At 48.3% G+C, this 20,573-nt stretch overlaps 4 protein-coding genes across 4 annotated transcripts; 1 reads left to right on the forward strand and 3 right to left on the reverse strand.

The window, feature by feature from the left end:
• Positions 1 to 71: 71 nt before the first annotated feature.
• On the reverse strand, positions 72 to 3,343 carry psmd4a (proteasome 26S subunit ubiquitin receptor, non-ATPase 4a). The gene is made up of 10 exons (XM_058046396.2): positions 3,218 to 3,343; positions 2,659 to 2,799; positions 2,473 to 2,587; positions 2,312 to 2,398; positions 2,168 to 2,236; positions 1,042 to 1,257; positions 864 to 972; positions 650 to 781; positions 507 to 559; positions 72 to 435 (listed from the first exon to the last, which is right to left on the reverse strand). The coding sequence occupies exons 1-10, from the start codon at positions 3,241 to 3,243 to the stop codon at positions 265 to 267; spliced, it is 1,119 nt and encodes a 372-aa protein (XP_057902379.2). The 5' UTR covers positions 3,244 to 3,343; the 3' UTR covers positions 72 to 264.
• Positions 3,344 to 3,526: 183 nt separating this feature from the next.
• On the reverse strand, positions 3,527 to 8,191 carry LOC131101356 (phosphatidylinositol 4-phosphate 5-kinase type-1 alpha-like). The gene is made up of 13 exons (XM_058046393.2): positions 7,866 to 8,191; positions 7,510 to 7,532; positions 7,373 to 7,444; positions 6,651 to 6,781; positions 6,455 to 6,572; positions 6,236 to 6,388; positions 5,747 to 6,052; positions 5,469 to 5,671; positions 5,311 to 5,394; positions 4,953 to 5,001; positions 4,778 to 4,862; positions 4,549 to 4,704; positions 3,527 to 4,455 (listed from the first exon to the last, which is right to left on the reverse strand). The coding sequence occupies exons 1-13, from the start codon at positions 7,918 to 7,920 to the stop codon at positions 4,409 to 4,411; spliced, it is 1,482 nt and encodes a 493-aa protein (XP_057902376.2). The 5' UTR covers positions 7,921 to 8,191; the 3' UTR covers positions 3,527 to 4,408.
• Positions 8,192 to 8,551: 360 nt separating this feature from the next.
• ecm1a (extracellular matrix protein 1a) lies at positions 8,552 to 9,485 on the reverse strand. The gene is made up of 3 exons (XM_058046400.2): positions 9,353 to 9,485; positions 9,037 to 9,290; positions 8,552 to 8,970 (listed from the first exon to the last, which is right to left on the reverse strand). Exons 1-3 carry the CDS (start codon positions 9,420 to 9,422, stop codon positions 8,767 to 8,769), a joined length of 528 nt encoding a protein of 175 aa, XP_057902383.2. The 5' UTR covers positions 9,423 to 9,485; the 3' UTR covers positions 8,552 to 8,766.
• Positions 9,486 to 13,093: 3,608 nt separating this feature from the next.
• On the forward strand, positions 13,094 to 20,559 carry hcn3 (hyperpolarization activated cyclic nucleotide-gated potassium channel 3). Its single transcript, XM_058046390.2, has 7 exons — positions 13,094 to 13,696; positions 16,384 to 16,813; positions 16,873 to 17,034; positions 17,106 to 17,324; positions 18,384 to 18,530; positions 19,087 to 19,327; positions 19,406 to 20,559. The coding sequence occupies exons 1-7, from the start codon at positions 13,239 to 13,241 to the stop codon at positions 19,600 to 19,602; spliced, it is 1,854 nt and encodes a 617-aa protein (XP_057902373.2). The 5' UTR covers positions 13,094 to 13,238; the 3' UTR covers positions 19,603 to 20,559.
• The last annotated feature ends 14 nt before the right edge of the window (positions 20,560 to 20,573 follow it).

Consider the following 20,573-nt stretch of genomic DNA (forward strand, 5'->3'; position numbering starts at 1 on the left):
TGATATTACAAAGGACTATCACCACATTTGTTATTTATGGATGGAAGAAAGAAACGGAAATGACCAACTGGCCCTGTGGAATATTTCAGCTTTATTGCAAAATAAACAAAAGTGAGGCGGATCATGGCATCTGCATCACTCCACTTCTAATTAATTAGTTACTACAATGTACAGAAATGTGACTGCAGTCGGATGCTTCCTTAGAGTGTCAGGAAAAAAGGGTGGTGTCAGCTTCTGATACAATCGTCCCCCGTTACGCTCCCCTCATTTCTTCTTCTCCTCATCCTTTTTTCCTTCGGGCTTATTGCCCGTCTGCGAGGCCAGAGAGCCCATGGCGTTGCGGATGGCTTCGTTGTTTGGGTCCACGCCAGGCAGGTTCTCCAGGACGCTCTGCAGGAACTCAGGGTCTTGCATCACGTCGTAATCATCCTCTTCCTGTCGGGTAATGAATGAATGAATTATGAGGAGCACTGAAGGCACATAGGACATAAACAACAGAACCTTACTTTGACAGGCTCTGCAGCGTCCATTGGCCCTGTGGTGTCCATTTCACTATATTCTGTTCACAAGTAGGACATTTTAAACAGCAGGGTTGCTGACGTGTGTGTGTGTGTGTGTGTGTGTGCTCTCTGCTGCCAGTCCAGCCCACCTCCTCCAGCGAGGGACATCTGCATGGCGTAGGCTATCTGCTCCTCCTCCGTCATGCTGCTGAAGTCAGGAAGCACGGCTGCCCCCGTCTCAGGCTGAGACACCGACATCTTCAGTAGGGCGTCCTCTGATTCTGCAGAACAACAACAACAATCATCGTCCCATTGTCGTTTGGTGAACGAGTGTTCTGCTGTTCTCCACAGGGTCATCAATACCATCGGCGCCGGCTGCGGGCAGGCCAGCTTCAGCCACAGAAGCTGCAGCGGCTCTGCGGGCCTCCTCTTCCTGCCTCTGGCGCTGCTCTTCCATGGAAACACGCAACGCCTACGGTGGACACGGAACAACTTCATGACTCGGCTCCTGCCGTTTTAACGCCACCGTCTTGACACTCACCAGGGCCAGTTCTGGGTCAGCACTGGGGTCCACACCAAACTCAAAGTCGCTGGCGCCCAGACCCATCATGGACCCTCCCTCGCCGGCCAGGATGGGAGAGGACAGCAGCGCGTCCGCCAGGCTGGGCCCGGGCGGCACCGTGACCAGGTGGGAGCCCGTCCCCTCTTTGCCATTTAAGGTGTTGATGAAGGCCGTCAGCTTCTCTGTGTTCACCTCCTGGGGGCGCCATACATTTAGATGGTGGCAAACATTATTCACTAGTAGTACAAGCCTTTCGCAAAAATATTTGAAAATGGAAGCCAAATATTATCAAAATCGTTGGCTCATTGCAAAAACATTACATCATGTATTATATGAAGGAGTCTCTTAAATACATGTATCATCTGCTACGAGACAGCCATTAATAGTGAAATATTTTATGAAAATGAATTCCCCTGGTACTCTCTGCAGTTGAGTAAATACAATAGATTTGTTCTAAAGTATTAATTATACCAAAATAAGAATATTATTGTATTAAGAACTATCATGTGGAACTCTACTTTTACATTTGCATATGCATGTCCCTGGTACTTCATGTATCGAGTATAGAAATAAATATACGACATAAAATATGGTATTTGTCACATACACTATTAAACTATCCAAATCAATCAATGCTTGGTATTTTCTGTAGTTGAGTAAACGACCACACCCGGCCAGTGTAAGGAGCGATAGTGACCAATATTTATGTCATGCTATTTCTCCTTACCTCTAAGATTCTCCTTACCTCTAAGATTCTCCTTACCTCTAAGATTCTCCTTACCTCTAAGATTCTCCTTACCTCTAAGATTCTCCTTACCTCTAAGATTCTCCTTACCTCTAAGATTCTCCTTACCTCTAAGATTCTCCTTACCGCTAAGATTCTCCTTACCTCTAAGATTCTCCTTACCTCTAAGATTCTCCTTACCTCTAAGATTCTCCTTACCTCTAAGATTCTCCTTACCTCTAAGATTCTCCTTACCTCTGAGATTCTCCTTACCTCTAAGATTCTCCTTACCTCTGAGATTCTCCTTACCTCTAAGATTCTCCTTACCTCTAAGATTCTCCTTACCTCTAAGATTCTCCTTACCTCTAAGATTCTCCTTACCTCTTCGCCAAAGTTGATGATATCCACATTCACCTTCTCCTTTTTTAAGCGTTTGGCCAACTTAACAAGCTGCATGAGCAAAACAGAAATTAAAAATAAGTCAGTGGTGGCAACATGAAGTATTAGGCTCAACATCAAACCAACGTCTTTTTCGTTGTCCTCCACGGGACTCCCCACAAAGGCGATTATCCTCATCTTGTGGTTTTTTCCCTGTCGGTGCTTTAAGGCCAGCTATGCAGAGAGAGGGGGGGGGGATCATTAGTGCCGGTGCCAACATCATATTGATGTTGATGTTAAAAACACACGTGCGCCACTCTGATGCCAGTGCAGAAAGAGATGTTCCCTCTGGGCTGGACAGCATGGAGTTTGGACAGGATGCGGCCGGTGTCTGGTGTCAGTGTGGTCAGGACCTCGCAGTTACTGGGACACCACGTTGACGAAACATCAGCAATCCATCACGCAGTATGTGTAATGAGCCCCCCCCCCCTTACTTAGCCATGGTGATGAGGCCCACGTTGTTTTCTGGGTTGCTCCGTGTTTTGGAGTGACAAACAATGTTGACAGCGTCCTGTTGAGCTTGCAGCCTCGTTGGGAGGAAGTCTCCATTTCTCATGTACTCGCTGTTGTCCACGCTGGGGACAAAACATGTATGATTTTATGAAAACTCTAATCATGATCAACGATGCTATGTTGCGTTCAAAGTCAGTCGAGTAGGGTGTGTGATCATCTGTAGGAATCATTTCCCCATGCAGTGACTTCACTTCATGACAGCCGCATCGTCAGTTTACAATTCCAATGGAATCATGTAAAATGTAGAATATTCGTGAAATGTGTCAATATAAACATGTACTTGGTTGACAAAGCAGCTCTCTGTCGGCTAGCATGAGCTAAATGACTCAGCCGCTGCGGAGTTGTGTGACGTTTAACGGCACATATTAACAGCAAACTCAAAGGTGGGACGTATAAAACACCTGATATGATATCTATGGATTCACACGAGTGGTTTAGACGCGTCGGCTAAAGTTAGAAAGAGATCAATATCCTCTTTACCAGACCATAGTACTTTCCAGCCCCATTTTGGAAACTTCTTGTTGTGGCTGCAACTGTTCTTACAAAACCGCCGCCTAGTGGACCGCAACTGAGCAAGGATGCTGCTGATTGGCCAGATTGTGTAACATCTTGTATGCCATTGGTGCAAAGGCGAGCTTCCAATTGGCTGACACAAACCGGAAGAGATGGCTTAGTTTGTGATACGGAAAGTCGTGGAGACGCAACTGAATCCCGGTAAATAATTCTCTTGAACAACATTTATGAACCAATAACATGTCCAAAACAATCAAGAGACAAAAAAGCAACACATGGAATGCCAATGCAAGTTTATTTACAAAGTACCATAAATGAAATAATAAGTCAAAAGAAGTCAAGTTCAACATCACCAGAAAGAATAGCAAGAATACAGTAATACACTGTAATAAATATCTAGGACCATAAGGAACTTTTTCTACAGTACAGATGAGCCCTAACCCCAAATATCGATGATTCCCCCAAATCGACTGAATGTATTGCACCCTTTCCCAAGCCTTTTCATTGCGCCAAGAAAAGATTGCATGGCACAGCATTGAAAAGAACGAGTCAATAAATAACTACTCCTTAATGTACAGTACATTTTGTATCATAACGGGTATCATAAGTGGCAGGGTTTACAGACAATGAACATATACAGTACCACGAACTAGAGGTTTGGAATAAAACAGACATGATATGTTCATGTAGAAAATATAAAAGCCTAAATGCATTGTACACATTATTTCCAATGTATAGATAACATTGTATTTTTTCTATCTTTATAGTATTATCATTCCAATGTATAGATAATATTGTATTATCTAGAGATAATGTACCGTATTGTCCCCCATTACTTTTGTGCAATGACAACAAAAGGCTCTTCTATTCTACTTGGTTATTTTAGGCACTTTACCAATAACTTTAATTGCATCTCAGCACTTTTTGGTCCATTTTTGTCACGGTCAAGAATGGTCAGTGTATAACAAAACATCTCTGAGATAAGCACCAGTCGGGCATCAGGCCACGGGCATCAGGCCACGGGCATCAGGCCACGGGCATCAGGCCACGGGCATCAGGCCACGGTGCGGGCCGAGGCTGGAAGCAAGGCAAGGTGCAGTAAAAAAGGGGCGGATGGCTGTGGATGTCCTGGCATTTGGAATGTTCCTTGGGAGGAGATCAGCCGTGTGCATTGTCCGCATTGGATGGCGTTGCCACCGTCACGCCTGTCCAAGCAAGCCGGAAGAAGATGGACCGGATTACGGACAGCACTTAACATGCCGGAACACGCCAGAAGGGCTGAATGGAAACCGTCTTACCGCTGCCTTGGCCCTCGCCTTCTTTGGCTTCCTCCTCTTGGGTCTTAATGGGCTGCTCCTTCTGGCTCTTGCTGCCGCTCGCTTCTGCCGGTGGAGCTCCGGCGCTGTCCGACTTCCTCGGAATGCTGTGTCGCCTCTTGGAAGGGGATGTCTTTACTGTACATCAAGACAACAGAGGCGTGAAGCGGCCAAGAACGCAAGGCAAGGTTAATTACTGTTTTATTCTTACATTGGACTCTCTTGAAGACGGTGCTGCACATGAACTTCTGGAATCGTTCTGCATAGAAACCTGGTCTGTGCACCGACACCGTATCCTGACACAGTGGTCGTGGTCAATTGATGGTCAATTGATGGTCAATTGATGGTCAATTGATGGATTTATTAGACTTGAACATCTACCATACCCCGTCTTGCACCAGAGATTTCCACGTGTGTTCCAGCATCTTGATGAACCTGAGAGACAGAAAGGTAGCCATTGTAGTGGAAAGTTGCCCCACCTGAAGCTCAGACTGAATGTACTAAAACGTATTCCAGTACCAGTCATGGAATAAATAGTGTGATGACAACCATAGAACCAGAAATACAAATGACAGAAACCCATTAGGCTGCAAATCCACTTGAATTATACACGACAGCAGCGGCCCGCCAACCTTTTTTCTACCAAGTCCCCCTCAAAAACGCCCCATCAAATGACTTGTTCTAAACCTTCCGGGTAGCGGACGACCTGCTGCACCTGAAGAAGAATAAAAGGAAGAAGGTCACCTGTATGACTGCAGAATGTCGATGATGCCAATGTACACCAGCAGTCGTTGGCCTTTGGCGTTCCGTGCCGGAATGCCTCCCGTGCTGCCAAACATCAGAAAAATGATAAAAAAGGCATCCTGTCAACTTTCTTTCTTTTTTTGGGTTGTCATCCTCACGGATCGTCGCTGTCCGCCGAGCCCAGACTCCTTCCTTCCGCCTGGATGGCCTCCATGGGGGTGTTGTACAAGAACTTCTGGTTCTGCGGCTTCCTTCTTGGGGCGGCTGCCGACTCCCCCTGTGCGGGCTTCCGACCGGCCTGATCCATGATGTGAATGCCGACCAGGAGGCTGTAGTCCATGATCTTAAAACTCTGCAAGACCTGAGCAGGACATGGGGGGGGGGGGGGCGTGAGCAGGGAAGGAAAGAGCGGTGTGTCATGTTTAGCGCTCCCCACCAGGCAGTCCCTCTGGATGGTTTTGCAGAAAGCGTTGTACATGTCGGCGTCCAGCAGCATGCCCTCCGGCATGTCCTGCAGGAAGTCCAGGTCCTTGTAGGTGGGCAAAGTCTTGGCTCTCTCCTTGGAGGAGGCGCGGCGGTTGTAGGTGGAGCCCTTGAGGTCAAACTTGAGGTGCAGCTGCACGGAGGAGGGCAGCAGGTTGTTCATGACCACGATGCGGATGTTGGAATTGGACCCTCGCGCCTGGATGCAGTAGAGTCCGTAGAACTTGGGCAGTAGGGTGCGCTTGTTCTGGTTGAGGTTCTGGAGGATGGTCCAGTGGGGGCCAAGGAGACATTATGGCGTTGTAGAACATAGAACATAAAGGATGATTGTAACTTTAAAAACTGCACGTTGTCATTTTAAAGCCAAAAGCGGCCCCTCATGTCCTGCATACAAGGATACACGCAGACCCAACATGGCCGCCCCCCCGCAGGCAAGCCTTACCATGAAGTATCCCGGGAGGAGCTTCTGCAGGAACTCGGCCTCTTTGCGCTGCACCGTCTTGATGATGAACTGGTCGTCGCTGGAGAGGTAGAAGAGGGATCCGCTGGCGCCCGGGTTGGACAGCTCGATGAGGTCCTCGCTGCAGAGAGAACACTGCGGCCGGTACGCCGCACTTAGGAACACGCGTCCACGCGTTCTTCTTTTAAGCTAAAGCAATACCATGTAGTCGTCGGGCTGGATGCAAAACATCTCCCTGAAGTAGCGGAACGCCATGGGGGCGTAGGTCTTGAAGGTGAAGTCTCCATAGTGGTGTGCGGGCGTGTGGCTGCTGCCTTCACTGGCAACCGGTACAAGACGGCGTTAGCCCAGCAATGATACTTACAGCACATCTTCCTCATCTTCTCAGGCCACCCACTCAGGGAAGTAGATGCTCTCCACCTCCTCAAAGTCCTGCAGCAGCACGTCTCGCTCGGGTTTCTGTGCCAGGCTGCACACCGTGTGAGTGATGCCCAACTGGATGGAGCCCTGCAGGGCCCAGGAGGGCGTCTGGGGGACAGAAGGGAACAATGAGCTTGGGAGGACGGCCTACACGTTCACCACGCACATTTATTCATCCAAATTGTGACCATGTAGGCTCCAGCACGCCCGCGACCCTCGTGAGGAGAAGCGGTAGAAAATGAATGGAGAAATATTACTTTACTATATGAATAGTTATTGTTGTTTTTAATTCTTGTGATTATTTTGGACAAATTCATAGCTTTACAGCTTTACAGATGCCATGCACGTGGTCGCGGTGTGGAGGCCAAACAAGCCAAGAATAAAATGAGACAGGGCGTTTCCATTTCCGCACCCTTTGCTTGTTGTCGTCATGTACTTAAAAGAGCCTGATGTTGATCAGCATCTGGATTAAAAATACACCATAAAGGTTCCATCTGCCGTCACTCACAGGCGATTCGACAATGACATTTGTGTTTCCATGGCAACACAAATCTGAATTTAATATAAATGAACAATATCAGTGCGCGCAGTGGTACACAATGTGTGGGTCAAAGGACTGCCGTCGGCGTGCCTGTCATGGACCAGCTGGGACTCGAACCATGATCAGACCGTGATTGTTAATGTGGTCTCACACCCTACCTTTTTGTACACGGTCACCCCGGTCTGATCCACTCCACGGTGCCCGATGGTTTTCCTCACCACCGCTGGAATCTATCAGGAAGGACAACATCCATGACATGTTTGCCCTGCTCATGGGTCACGGCGACCTGTGTTACCTCTTTGGTGCCCTCGGTGGAATCTGGAGGAAAAATGGGGAAACAGTCTGGAGTTATTTATAGAGAAGTGTGGGGGGGGGGGGGGCAAGGAATGACGCGGCTGGCATGGAAAGAAAACAATGTGTTGGGTTGTGGCTCAAACATGCAGACACGCCTTGTTCACTTCCTGTTATTCCTAGCAGACATTTGAACTCTACGGGATCACAACTTTTCTCAAGAACCTTACTGTTCCTTAAGAGAGTTCTTAATGGTTCCTCCTTCTCCTCCAAAAACAACAACATATCTGCTTAGCTCTTTGTCTCATAGAACACAATTCTCCTCTCTTCCCTTCAGTGGGAATGCCATGTCAAACTTACTTCCGGCGTGGCTGTGCAGCCCCTGCGGCTCCTCTGCAGCTGCAGCTGCGGCCATCCGTCCCCAAAATGCTTTTGTGCGTTTCAAAAAGAATCCCCTCCTGTTTTGTGGCGGAAATGTATGGAAAGTTCCCGAGACACGCCGCAAACGGCAGCCCGACTACATGTCACACGTTGCGTCAGTTCACCAAAACTAAACAAGTTTAGAAAATAACTTTACAAACGCACCGGACGTACAAAACTAACTGAAAAGAGAAAAATCTCGAATCGCCATTTGTAAATGACAAAAACGCAGCATTTAGCAGTACAGTAAAGCGTCTCCCGTCCGGCCGTTCGTAAACAAGGAAGCAATGCGGAAGTAGCTGACGTTTGGCGACAACCCAAACAAGAATACAGTTTCCGGTTTGCTATTCCTTCAGTATAAACACGACCACCATAATACTGGCTCAAGCGGTTTAATAGGTCACATTCTGTGACTTGGCATGAATAATAACACATTAAAGCCGTCAAATAGTTATATGCATGTTTGTTTCTACCATTCAAAGCGTGGCACCGGTCATATGTGTATATTATTTTGAAAGTGGTAGGCATCAACAGCGGAATTGCACTACTTTACACACACGTCCTTTTTTTTCATTGAGTATCACATCAACTTTTTAATAGACACAAAAAGACGAGTCTTCACACGTGAAAGGGCCTTTATTTAGAATTTAGGTACACAAGTTCCTTCGCGGCTAGCCGTCAACAACTTGATATGTCGCGTCCAAAGTTTGACACAAACGGGACCTCTAGTGGACACATTTATGGATACATCAACAAAAGCTAGAGGCCGCCCAGACACCATGACCCCCTGCTGGAACATTTGATTGGCTTATGTTTATAAAGGTTGTTTTTAAATGACCCTTCAGCAGGAATTAGCATCAAAAGTGAAGCCAGACTCCGCAGGCATTATGGGTGCGCTGTAGCCTGGTGTCGGGTTGTAGTCTGGGTTTGGCAGCTCGCTGTCAAAACAAGACCACCGTTCATGCCCTTGCTTCCTGCAGCACTCATAGGTGGCGCTCATGGTGCTGTACTCCTCCGTGCAGAACTGGGACAGGGCCTTTTTCCACTATTGATAACGTAGATTGGAATTATTGGGAGCGTAATTCCAGGTTATATTTCTGTCATCACTCACAGCTTGCCGGGCACAGCAGAGGATGGCGGCGTTCTGATCTTCTCCCTCCTCACGGCAGCACTTGGCCAACCACTGCTCCAGCCGGTTGATAGCCTTCCCGCGGCGCCGGAGGGTGCCGGATCCGGACCTCGGGAAGATGCTGTCCGGGTACCTGGGACGACCTTGACCCTGTTGGCAAATGGCGGCCAGGTTCTGAGGCGTGGGCTGGGCCGGCGGGAAAGGTACGAGCAGCGTTGTTGACGTCGCTCTGCCATCTGGTAGAAGAGCAACAGTGATGGCTCACCAAGCGGTCCGTCCTGCTAGAACATGGACTTACCTGCAAGCTTTCCGCTGTAAAGAATCAGCATCACCATCCCAAATCCTCCCAGGGCTCCTGCTGCAGCCATGGCTGGATCTTTTCTCCAGGAATGCCACAAGTGCCCAGCATTCAGCTTATATTTGTGATGGGCTTTGGGGGGGGGGGGCAGTGGGTGTGAGATGCTCCGAAGTGAGGGAACAACCGGGTCGGCCTGACATTAAAAGGGCGACACAACAACAGCCCACTCATCTGCTGAGCGTGCAACATCTTATCCGGCATGATGTGTGTGTGTGGGGGGGGGGGGGGTGAGCCTACTACAATATGGCCGACATCCCAGAAGAAGTAGTGCTTGTGTTGCCGGGTTTCTCATATATCCCCGGATGTAACTTCTATTTTAATTTAACGTCTAGTCGGATGGACGGATGGATGGACCAGTTAGGTTTTTTACCACAACCCACAATAAAGAAAAACATGCCATGCCAATCACGGCCAATGGCCACTTCCTGTTTATTTACTGTAAAGAAAGAGGAATTGAATATAATATTTTAGTTTCCTGTAAAGTGTGATTGTGTGCTTTACCGAAGGAAGATTCCAAACAAAGATGAGTAAGATCTCATTTGACTCTCTCTCTCCCATCAGAGCTTTTGCTGCCTTTTTTATTCCTGACTAGAAAGAATGGTCCTCCTTTCGGGAAGTGAGTCAGAGAAATGTGCTGAGTGAGTAATGTTGTTGCCAAAACTATTCTTCTTCAGCCAAAACTTCACGGATGTCACAATCACCCCCACAACCCCCCTGCCCAAAACCTGCTCCTTTGGCCTTTTTCTTGGGAGAAGGGCCCTCTGGGATGGACGGCTGGCCAACGGGGCTGGTCTAGCATGTTCTAGCACGTTCTAGCACGTTCTAGCACGTTCTAGCACATTCTAGCACGTAGGGCTGGAATGAAGGATGCCGTGGAAGGACAGTCAGCTGGACAACAAGCCCTTGCTAGTGCTAATAAACTGTAGCATGTCAAGCTTTGGAGATGTGATGGGAGGACAAGGTGGGCCTGGGACTTGTGAAGCAGCGTCCTCTGCTGGACTCATATCATCACACCCCCCTATGCTCTATTATGCTCTATTATGGTCTATAATGGTCTACTATTATGGTCTGTTATGGTCTACTATGGTCTATTATGGTCTGTTATGGTCTACTATGGTCTGCTATGCTCTATTATGGTCTATCATGGTCTGAGTCCATCCAGTTTTTGGGTGGCAGGTATGCTGGACAACCTGGCCACCCTGGACCCACACACAGGGAGAACATGCAAACTCCACACAGAGATGGCCAAGGGTGGAATCGAACTCGGGTCTCCTAGCTGTGTGGCCTGCACACTAACCACTCATCCGCCAAACATATGGAAATAAAGTAAAGTGACATAATGGCCACCAGGAGGCAGTGATGGCGCACATTGGCTCAACCCTGCATGGGTCATGCATGTCCCACACCATAGAGGGGAAAAGGTTCTCCTCCTATTCTGTGTGGAAGTGGTACGGGTTTCCTTTTAAAGTTTAGAAGAAATCAATTTGAGGCTGACCGGTTAGCTCGCTAGCTTGCTAGCTAGTGGCCACCTGGAGTCTCTGCAGCATGAGTTCCACAATGTGGTGGAAAGCACGCTGATGGTGTTATTCATCTCTGCAGGGTTCCAATCACGGTATTGCCAAAGTCCCAAACAGCCCAAATATTCCTTCCGTGAATCCTACATTGCGGAACTGGCTCGATGGTGCGGCAGGACTGCAGGACTGCAGGACCGCTTCCTGTTTCTCACATAGCATCATTAGTTGCATCCTTCACTCGCATCGGAGCGAGCGTTAGAGGATCGTGTCCCGGAAACATGATCGTGGTGCCTGTCTCCCTGTAATTGGGACGCACGGAGAGCATCTGGAGCGCGTCCTGTGAAGAGCGTCTACCTGTTACTGCCCCGCGTGACACCTGAGACCGCTCATCCGCGCCATACGAGTCTGGGTCCGGATTTTGGCTGACCTGTGGCGTGTGCGCGCATGTGTCAGATGCTCAAGTCCGCAACGACGGAAAAACGTATTTTGGCATACTGACTACTACATCTCGGAAATAAACTGAAGTAAACTGAAAGAACCAAAAAGCCATGTGGAGTATGGATTCATCTCATTGCTGTCCAGACCTCCATGGCCATGGCCGAACACATTGGCTCTTCCTGCAGGGAAAAGTGTAGGCCACGCCTCCCCCCCCCCCCCCCCCATGTGTAGTATTATTAGGTCCAGTATGAGTACAGTATGACGTGTACTCTGGGGATTGCCTGCACGTTACTGCTTTCTAGTCTTCACTGCTTCTCAGCCACCCACCTTCTAGGCCGCAGGTATGCTGGAGCCTATCCCAGCTGTCTTTGGCCACAACTGACATGGATGTGGTAGCATATGGTGGCACGTCCATCTACCGTCTACTAGACAAGTCTACTTCCAGCTAGCTGGACTACGGAGGTGAGTCTGTTCCGCAGAACCTGATGGAACTTTCAACTTGGGATCAAAAACATATACTGGATGTACTGGATGTACTGTATAAGACAGTATACTGTATGTACTGTATAAGACAATATACTGGATGTACTGTATAAGACAGTATACTGTATGTACTGCATAAGACAATATACTGTATGTACTGTATAAGACAGTATACTGTATGTACTGCATAAGACAATATACTGTATGTACTGTATAAGACAGTATACTGTATGTACTGTATAAGACAATATACTGGATGTACTGTATAAGACAGTATACTGTATGTACTGTATAAGACAGTATACTGTATGTACCGTATAAGACAATATACTGGATGTACTGTATAAGACAGTATACTGTATGTACTGTATAAGACAATATACTGGATGTACTGTATGACAGTGTACTGTATGTACTGTATAAGACAGTATACTGTATGTACTATATGACAGTATACTGTATGTACTGTATAAGACAGTATACTGTATGTACTATATGACAGTATACTGTATGTACTATATGACAGTATACTGTATGTACTGTATAAGACAGTATACAGTATGTACTATATGACAGTATACTGTATGTACTATATGACAGTATACTGTATGTACTGTATATGACAGTATACTGTATGTACTGTATAAAACAGTATACTGTATGTACTATATGACAGTATACTGTATGTACTATATGACAGTATACTGTATGTACTGTATAAAACAGTATACTGTATGTACTGTATATGACAGTATACTGTATGTACTATATGACAGTATACTGTATGTACTGTATATGACAGTATACTGTATGTACTGTATATGACAGTATACTGTATGTACTGTATAAAACAGTATACTGTATGTACTATATGACAGTATACTGTATGTACTATATGACAGTATACTGTATGTACTGTATAAAACAGTATACTGTATGTACTGTATATGACAGTATACTGTATGTACTATATGACAGTATACTGTATGTACTGTATATGACAGTATACTGTATGTACCGTATAAGCCAAAAATGGCGTCTTGGATTGATTGTCAAGGTCTGTCAAAGGTCAGAGGTCAGAGGGTTACTGTCCGTCCTGTGAGTGTAAAGATGAGAACAGCATGGACGCTCCTGAACGACCACGTCTGACCAATCTGTTCCACCTGCAGAGGGGAGGGGGGGCTTCCACAGCAGGGGGAGGGGGGAGGGGGGAGGGGGGAGGGGGGAGCGTTTATTGCAACAAGCCGATTATTGAAGGCTGCTTGATGACAATTTGTCCGGTCATGTTGAAGCAGGAGGAGGACCGGACGGCGTCTTTGGCCCGTGGTGATGCAGACGCAGATGCCACCATCAGACCTTAGTCAGGACCTCCAAGTTGTTCTTTCAGGAAAATGAGCAGCCCCTCCAGGAGCCTGGGCGACCCCAAAGGCATCGGCCAGAGTCCCGGTCACAAAGCCGAGCCCCCTCGCCACCGGAGCTGGAGCAGCCTCCGTTTCTCCCACTGGAGGAGCGGCTCCCAGAGGGCCAGCCGCCCCGGGACGCCCTCCCCCAAGACGGACACGCGGAGCGACGTGAGCAGGACGCTCTTCTCGCTGGTCAAGACTCACAACGACGACTACACGGCGGACCGACTGGACGTCGACGGTGAAGATGACGCCGGTGGTGGTGATGATGATGATGCAACCCTGGACCAGTCCAGCTACTTCCACAAACAGTTTGGCTCCATGCTGCAGCCCGGCGTCAACAAGTTCTCCCTGCGCGTCTTTGGAAGCCACAAGGGCGTCGCTGCAGAACAGGCCAGGGTCAAGTCCTTTGGAGTGTGGATCATTCACCCTTACAGCGACTTCAGGTCAGTCACACGCCACGCGTCCTCCAGAACCACGTGTGTGATGGTCTTAAGCAAAGATCCTCTATAAGACAGGGCCGCTCTGCTCTTTTTACTAGAAAAACACTTGGCAAAGATCCTCTATTTGACAGTGGAGCTCTGCTCTTTTTACTAGAAAAACACTTGGCAAAGATCCTCTATTTGACAGTGGAGCTCTGCTCTTTTTACTAGAAAAACACTTGTCAAAGATCCTCTATTTGACAGTGGAGCTCTGGTGTTTTTACTGCAAAAACACTTGTGAAAGATCCTCTATTTGACTGGAGAGCTCTGCTGTTTTTACGAGAAAAACACTTGTCAAAGATCCTCTATTGGACAGTAGAGCTCTGCTGTTTTTACTGCAAAAACACTTGTCAAAGATCCTCTATTGGACAGTACAGCTCTGCTCTTTTTAGGCAGCTCCTACACAGTCAAAGATCCTCTATTGGGCAGTAGAGCTCTGCTCTTTTTACTGCAAAAACACTTGTGAAAGATCCTCTATTTGACTGGAGAGCTCTGCTGTTTTTACGAGAAAAACACTTGTCAAAGATCCTCTATTGGACAGTAGAGCTCTGCTGTTTTTACTGCAAAAACACTTGTCAAAGATCCTCTATTTGACTGGAGAGTTCTGCTGTTTTTACGAGAAAAACACTCGCCAAAGATCCTCTATTGGACAGTAGCGCTCTGCTGTTTTTACTGCAAAAACACTTGTCAAAGATCCTCTATTGGACCGTGGAGCTCTGCTCTTTCCAACTGGGAAATCTCCAAGTGATCTCCTCCAAAACCAGTAGTGAGAGACTGTGGCCGGTCCTGCTGGAGGTAGCAAAGATCCTATAAATGACAGGACCTCTGTGCTGTAAAAAGTCTGCTCCTGTTTTTAGGAAGGCAGGCGCGGTCAGGCGCGGCCAGGCGCGGTCAGGCGCGGCCAGGCGCGGCCAGGCGCGGCCAGGCGCGGCCAGGCGCGGCCAGGCGCGGCCAGGCGCGGCCAGGCGCGGCCAGGCGCGGCCAGGCGCGGCCAGGCGCGGCCAGGCGCGGCCAGGTGCGGCCAGGCTGTTGTGGCGGCGTGCACATTACGCTGATGAAGCACACGCTTCCTCGTCTTGTGTGCTAAGGCGATGAGAGGATTTGATGAGTGATACAGTATATAGGACAAGATCATCTGGATTAATGATGCCTGCGTGGCCGGGTTGACAGACATCCCGGGTTTGGGGATGAACGACCCTTTGGGATCTGTCTAACAATAATCATCATAATCATCATAATCATCATGATAACAGAAGACGCTAGCCCCCCGGTGCCGCAACCAGCATGCGGCGGCAGACAGAAGGGCGGCCGGAGCCCAAATGCTAAGTAAGACTGATGATGCAATAGTGTGCATCAGACAGCTGTGGCGGGGATTAGCGGCGTCCCAAGTCGCCTTAAACCTTATGCTCCAAACTTGCCTTTAAAATGACTCATCCTGTCCATGGCGCTGCTGGGGTCACATGGTATTACGCCGCTTAATCGTCCATTAAAATACACCTCACTTGGAAACATCATCTTCAGCCATGCCTCCCCATGCAGGAGCTAGCTAGCTGACGTTAGCATCTGATGTGCGCCGATGAGGCCAATATGGCGGCCATTTACGTTGACTTTATTAGACGTATTTTCTGGTCTTGCGTGATGGCTGGGCTGGCTTTTATCTTTTGGTGACGTTGACAGGATGTCTTCCTTCTTGTGAAAGCTAGCTATCTGTGGGGAAGGTGCCGTGCCGTGCCGTGCCATGCCGTGCCATGCCGTGCCATGCCGTGCCATGCCGTGCCGTGCCATGCCGTGCCATGCCGTGCATGTGGCCCCTGCACCGTACAAGCCCCCCCATCCATTGCCATCATGGCGTGGCAGCCATCGATTGATCCACGGCTTCCCGTGGTGGACGGGTGATGGAAGGCGGCAGTGATTGACACTCGGTGTAAAGAAGCTGAGAGCAAAGCGGGCGGGGTGGGGTGGAGTGGAGTGGAGTGGAGTGGAGTGGACGCTACATTTTTAATGTCTCGCTGGCGCCCGTGACGAGGAAAGGATGTGCGGGTGGAAATGGGTCAGGCGCCCTCCGGTCACCTGACCTGGCAGCTGTCACTTGAACAGCCCTCGTGTAACTTTAGCATCTTTACAAGTCTCATCGTGATGTAACATCTTCATGACGTTGAGCTTCACTCCTCTCGGCTTTCACTTTCATGAAGGCTCCGTACTTCTGGATGGATGGATGGATGGATGGATGGATGGATGGATGGATGGATGAATGGATGGATAAGTTGATGGATGGATGAATGGATGGATAAGTTGATGGATGGATAAGTTGATGGATGGATGAATGGATGGATAAGTTGATGGATGGATGGACAGATGGACAGCTGGATGGATGGATGGATAAGTTGATGGATGGATGGATGAGTTGATGGATGGATGGGTAGATAGGTGGATAGATGGATGGATGTGTGGATGGATGAATGGATGGATAAGTTGATGGACAGATGGATGAATGGATGGATAAGTTGATGGATGGATGGACAGATGGACGGATGGATGTGTGGATGGACGGACGGACGGATGGATGGCTGGACATACATCTTATGCGTCCTATGCGTGATGATGGAAGTCAAGGCTGCCATTTTCCATGTTGTTTCTCCTGTTGCATTCAGGTTCTACTGGGATCTGGTGATGCTCCTGCTGATGATGAGCAACCTGGTGCTGTTGCCGTGGGGCATCACCTTCTTCGAGGACCAGAACACCACCCCGTGGATCACCTTTAACGTCCTCTCCGACACACTCTTCCTCCTGGACCTCATCTTCAACTTCCGCACGGGCATCCTGGGCGAAGACAGCCACATCGTGTTGGACCCCAAGGAGATCCGCGTGCACTACCTGCGCTCCTGGTTCCTGGTGGACTTCATCTCGTCCATCCCCGTGGACTACATCTTCCTGGTGGTGGACCTGGAATCCCTGAATGACTCGTCCGACGTGTACCGCACCGCACGCGCCCTGCGCATCGTGCGCTTCACCAAAATCCTCAGCTTGCTGCGCCTCCTCCGCCTGTCTCGCCTCATTCGCTACATCCATCAGTGGGAGGAGGTACGTCTGGGCTGGCCATCCAATCAGAGCTCTCGATGATCTGCCATTATGTTCCTCAGATGTTCCACATGACCTACGACCTGGCCAGCGCCGTGGTGCGCATCGTCAACCTGATCGGCATGATGCTTCTTCTGTGCCACTGGGACGGCTGCTTGACCTTCATGGTGCCCATGCTGCAGGACTTCCCCGCAGACTGCTGGGTCTCCAAAAATAACATGGTGGTGCGTTCAGGTTCACAAGTAAAGCAGATGATTGCTGTTCCCGTGCGCCTGACCTTGACTTGTCCCGTCAGAATTCTACCTGGCACACACAGTACTCGTACGCCCTCTTCATGGCCATGAGTCACATGCTCTGCATCGGCTACGGCGCCCACCCGCCGGAGGGCATGAGCGACGTTTGGCTGACCATGATCAGCATGGTGGTGGGGGCCACCTGCTACGCCATGTTCCTGGGCCACGCCACCAACCTGGTGCAGTCCCTGGACGCCTCGCATCGACAGTATCAGGAGAAGGTAAGCGTCAGTCGCCCCAAAGAGACCAGCGCTTGTAGTCTGGTCACTAGGTGGCAGTAGCCACACAAAACACTGAGAGGTTAGCTTAACATATGGATGGGTGGGTTATGTTATGTTATGTTATGGGTGTTGTCATGTTGTCATGTTGTCATGTTGTCATGTTGTCATGGTGTCATGTTGTCATGTTGTCATGTTGTCATGTTGTCATGGTGTCATGTTGTCATGTTGTCATGTTGTCATGGTGTCATGGTGTCATGTTGTCATGCTGTCATGCTGTCATGTTGTCATGTTGTCATGTTGTCATGCTGTCATGTTGTCATGTTGTCATGTTGTCATGCTGTCATGTTGTCATGTTGTCATGTTGTCATGTTGTCATGCTGTCATGTTGTCATGTTGTCATGCTGTCATGCTGTCATGTTGTCATGGTGTCATGGTGTCATGTTGTCATGCTGTCATGTTGTCATGTTGTCATGTTGTCATGCTGTCATGTTGTCATGGTGTCATGTTGTCATGCTGTCATGTTGTCATGTTGTCATGTTGTCATGTTGTCATGCTGTCATGTTGTCATGTTGTCATGCTGTCATGTTGTCATGTTGTCATGTTGTTATGCTGTCATGTTGTCATGTTGTCATGTTGTCATGTTGTCATGCTGTCATGTTGTCATGGTGTCATGTTGTCATGGTGTCATGTTGTCATGTTGTCATGCTGTCATGTTGTCATGTTGTCATGTTGTCATGTTGTCATGTTGTCATGTTGTCATGCTGTCATGTTGTCATGTTGTCATGTTGTCATGTTGTCATGCTGTCATGCTGTCATGTTGTCATGTTGTCATGGTGTCATGTTGTCATGTTGTCATGTTGTCATGTTGTCATGTTGTCATGTTGTCATGGTGTCATGTTGTCATGCTGTCATGTTGTCATGTTGTCATGTTGTCATGTTGTCATGCTGTCATGTTGTCATGTTGTCATGTTGTCATGTTGTCATGTTGTCATGCTGTCATGTTGTCATGGTGTCATGGTGTCATGTTGGTGTCACGGTCCCGTGTTGTCGTTTGGCCAGTACAAGCAAGTGGAGCAGTACATGTCCTTCCATAAGCTGCCCGCCGACGTCAGGCAGAGGATTCACGACTACTACGAGCAGAGGTTCCAAGGCAAGATGTTTGATGAGGACAGCATCTTGGGGGAGCTCAGTGACCCGCTGAAAGAGGTGCGCACGACCTGCTTCATATATATTATTTCAGACAAGCTGCGCTTCTTCTTATTCGATGTTTGTGCCTTCTAATCCTGCGTGCCGCCGTTGGTGCGAGTCCCACTCTTTCATCACCAGGTTCGCAGAGCTTACCTGCGCCTCCTAGGGCCGTCATGAGCGACGCCCATGAATTCCGCCTAGCAACAAGTGACTTCACCAATGTGTTGCAACCAGGAAACTACACAATGCATAGCGTCTATGCATTCATATTTATGAATCAATGAAAATTGGGTTAGCGCACAGGCCACCCAGCTAGGAGAACCGAGTTCGATTCCACCCTCGGCCATCTCTGTGTGGAGTTTCCTCCCCCATTCCAAAAACATGTTATCTTCATTGGTCGTTCCAAATTGTCCATAGGTATGAATGTGGTTGGGAATGGTTGTTTGTCTATATGTGCCCTGGGATTGGCTGGCCACCAGTCCAGCTGGGATAGGCTCCAGCACCCCAAGCGGTAGAAAATGAATGAATGAAAATTGGGAAACAGATGATTTTGACGGACCTGACTTTGTTTTAGGAAATTGTCAGCTACAACTGCCGAGGCCTGGTGGCCAACATGCCCCTGTTCGCCAACACCGACCCTCATTTCGTCACCGTCATCCTGACCAAGCTGCACTTTGAGGTCTTCCAACCCAGAGACTTCATCATCAGGGAGGGGACGCTGGGTCGCAAAATGTACTTCATCCAGCACGGTACCGTCGTCGTCACGCCGCGGGGCAGCAAAGAAATCAGACTGAGCGACGGAGCGTACTTTGGGGGTAGCTATTTGTCTTCCGCCGTGCATTCCAGCACACGTAGCAGCTGCTTCCCCTAACCTCAACACCGTTCCCTTCCAGAGATCTGCCTGCTGACCCAAGGGCGGCGCACGGCCAGTGTGATGGCCGAAACCTACTGTCGGCTTTACTCTTTGAGCGTGGACAGCTTCAATGAGGTGCTGGAGGAGCACCCGCTCATGAGGAGGGCCTTCGAGAGCGTGGCCGTGGACCGACTGGGCCGTGTGGCCAGGAGGTCCAGCTACCGCCCTCCCGACTGAATCCCTTTCTCCAAAAACACGGAGGACTCTCCTCAGTCAACGACCATGAGTCCACTTTACTTTGGCGCCACATTTCCTATGCAAGACCCTCGTACAGCTTTCAAAAATGTCTTTCTAAGACGCCGTCATACAGGCTGATCTGCATAGCTGCAATAATCTGTAGGTTTGTCACCGTTCATGTTGACAAACGCTAAGCTGCAGTGATGGAACAACGCCCCACTCTACACTGACGCATTCTACACGCATGTACACACATTGTACGCACATTGTACACACATGTACGCACATTGTACGCACATGTACACACATCGCACCTGCACATTGTTGCAGGGCAAACTAGATCCCTGCACATTCACTCTTATCGCTGGTATCACTGTTATTACTGGTATCACTGATATCACTGATATCACTCTTATCACTGGTATCACTCTTATCACTGGTATCACTGATATCACTGATATTGTCGTTATCACTAATGTCACTGATATCACTGGTATCACTGGTATCACTCTTATCACTGGTATCACTGATATCACTGATATTGTCGTTATCACTAATGTCACTGATATCACTGGTATCACTGGTATCACTGATATCACTGATATCACTGTTATCACTTTTGTCGCGCTGAACATTTGCTTGAAATACCATTTCTGACCTGAATAAAAGAATAGGATAAAATACATGGATGTGTTCATTCAAATGTTTTCAGTCCAATTTGTCACATTTGTCAAAAGAAATAGTAACCACAAGTATTTATAATGTAGTGAAATACGACTTGTGCTGTTTTAATCGGGGTTGGACCGGAAACGATGGCAAACTTCGAAAGCATATTTTAATTGCATTTTATAAAAACAACTGATTCATTTCTGTAAATTACGGTTGATTATTGACGATGCAGTATATATATCGATCCAAAATAATGTTTTGTTGACATCGTGGCTGTTTAAATATCTATATAATAAAGGAAT

Source organism: Doryrhamphus excisus, linkage group LG7, assembly GCF_037039965.1.
Source record: "Doryrhamphus excisus strain RoL-2023G ecotype Guam linkage group LG7, RoL_Dexc_Guam_v1.1, whole genome shotgun sequence".
NCBI lineage: Eukaryota > Metazoa > Chordata > Actinopteri > Syngnathiformes > Syngnathidae > Doryrhamphus > Doryrhamphus excisus.

Excerpts from the sequence above, each read along its gene's own strand:
- psmd4a (XM_058046396.2), bottom strand. The coding sequence starts at position 3,243 with ATGGGGCTGGAAAGTACTATGGTCTG. Across the intron at positions 2,237-2,311 it reads TGGAGGACAACGAAAAAGAC|CTTGTTAAGTTGGCCAAACG; the intron begins GTTGGTTTGATG and ends TTGCTCATGCAG. Across the intron at positions 560-649 it reads GATGTCCCTCGCTGGAGGAG|AATATAGTGAAATGGACACC; the intron begins GTGGGCTGGACT and ends ACTTGTGAACAG.
- LOC131101356 (XM_058046393.2), bottom strand. The coding sequence starts at position 7,920 with ATGGCCGCAGCTGCAGCTGCAGAGGAGCCGCAGGGGCTGCACAGCCAC. Across the intron at positions 6,389-6,454 it reads TCCAGCCCGACGACTACATG|TGTTCTCTCTGCAGCGAGGA; the intron begins GTATTGCTTTAG and ends TACCGGCCGCAG. Across the intron at positions 4,705-4,777 it reads CGTCTTCAAGAGAGTCCAAT|TAAAGACATCCCCTTCCAAG; the intron begins GTAAGAATAAAA and ends CTTGATGTACAG.
- ecm1a (XM_058046400.2), bottom strand. The coding sequence starts at position 9,422 with ATGGCTGCAGCAGGAGCCCTGGGAGGATTTGGGATGGTGATGCTGATT. Across the intron at positions 9,291-9,352 it reads TTACAGCGGAAAGCTTGCAG|ATGGCAGAGCGACGTCAACA; the intron begins GTAAGTCCATGT and ends CTCTTCTACCAG. Across the intron at positions 8,971-9,036 it reads TCTGCTGTGCCCGGCAAGCT|TGGAAAAAGGCCCTGTCCCA; the intron begins GTGAGTGATGAC and ends CGTTATCAATAG.
- hcn3 (XM_058046390.2), top strand. The coding sequence starts at position 13,239 with ATGAGCAGCCCCTCCAGGAGCCTGGGCGACCCCAAAGGCATCGGCCAG. Across the intron at positions 17,035-17,105 it reads TCTCCAAAAATAACATGGTG|AATTCTACCTGGCACACACA; the intron begins GTGCGTTCAGGT and ends TTGTCCCGTCAG. Across the intron at positions 17,325-18,383 it reads ATCGACAGTATCAGGAGAAG|TACAAGCAAGTGGAGCAGTA; the intron begins GTAAGCGTCAGT and ends TCGTTTGGCCAG.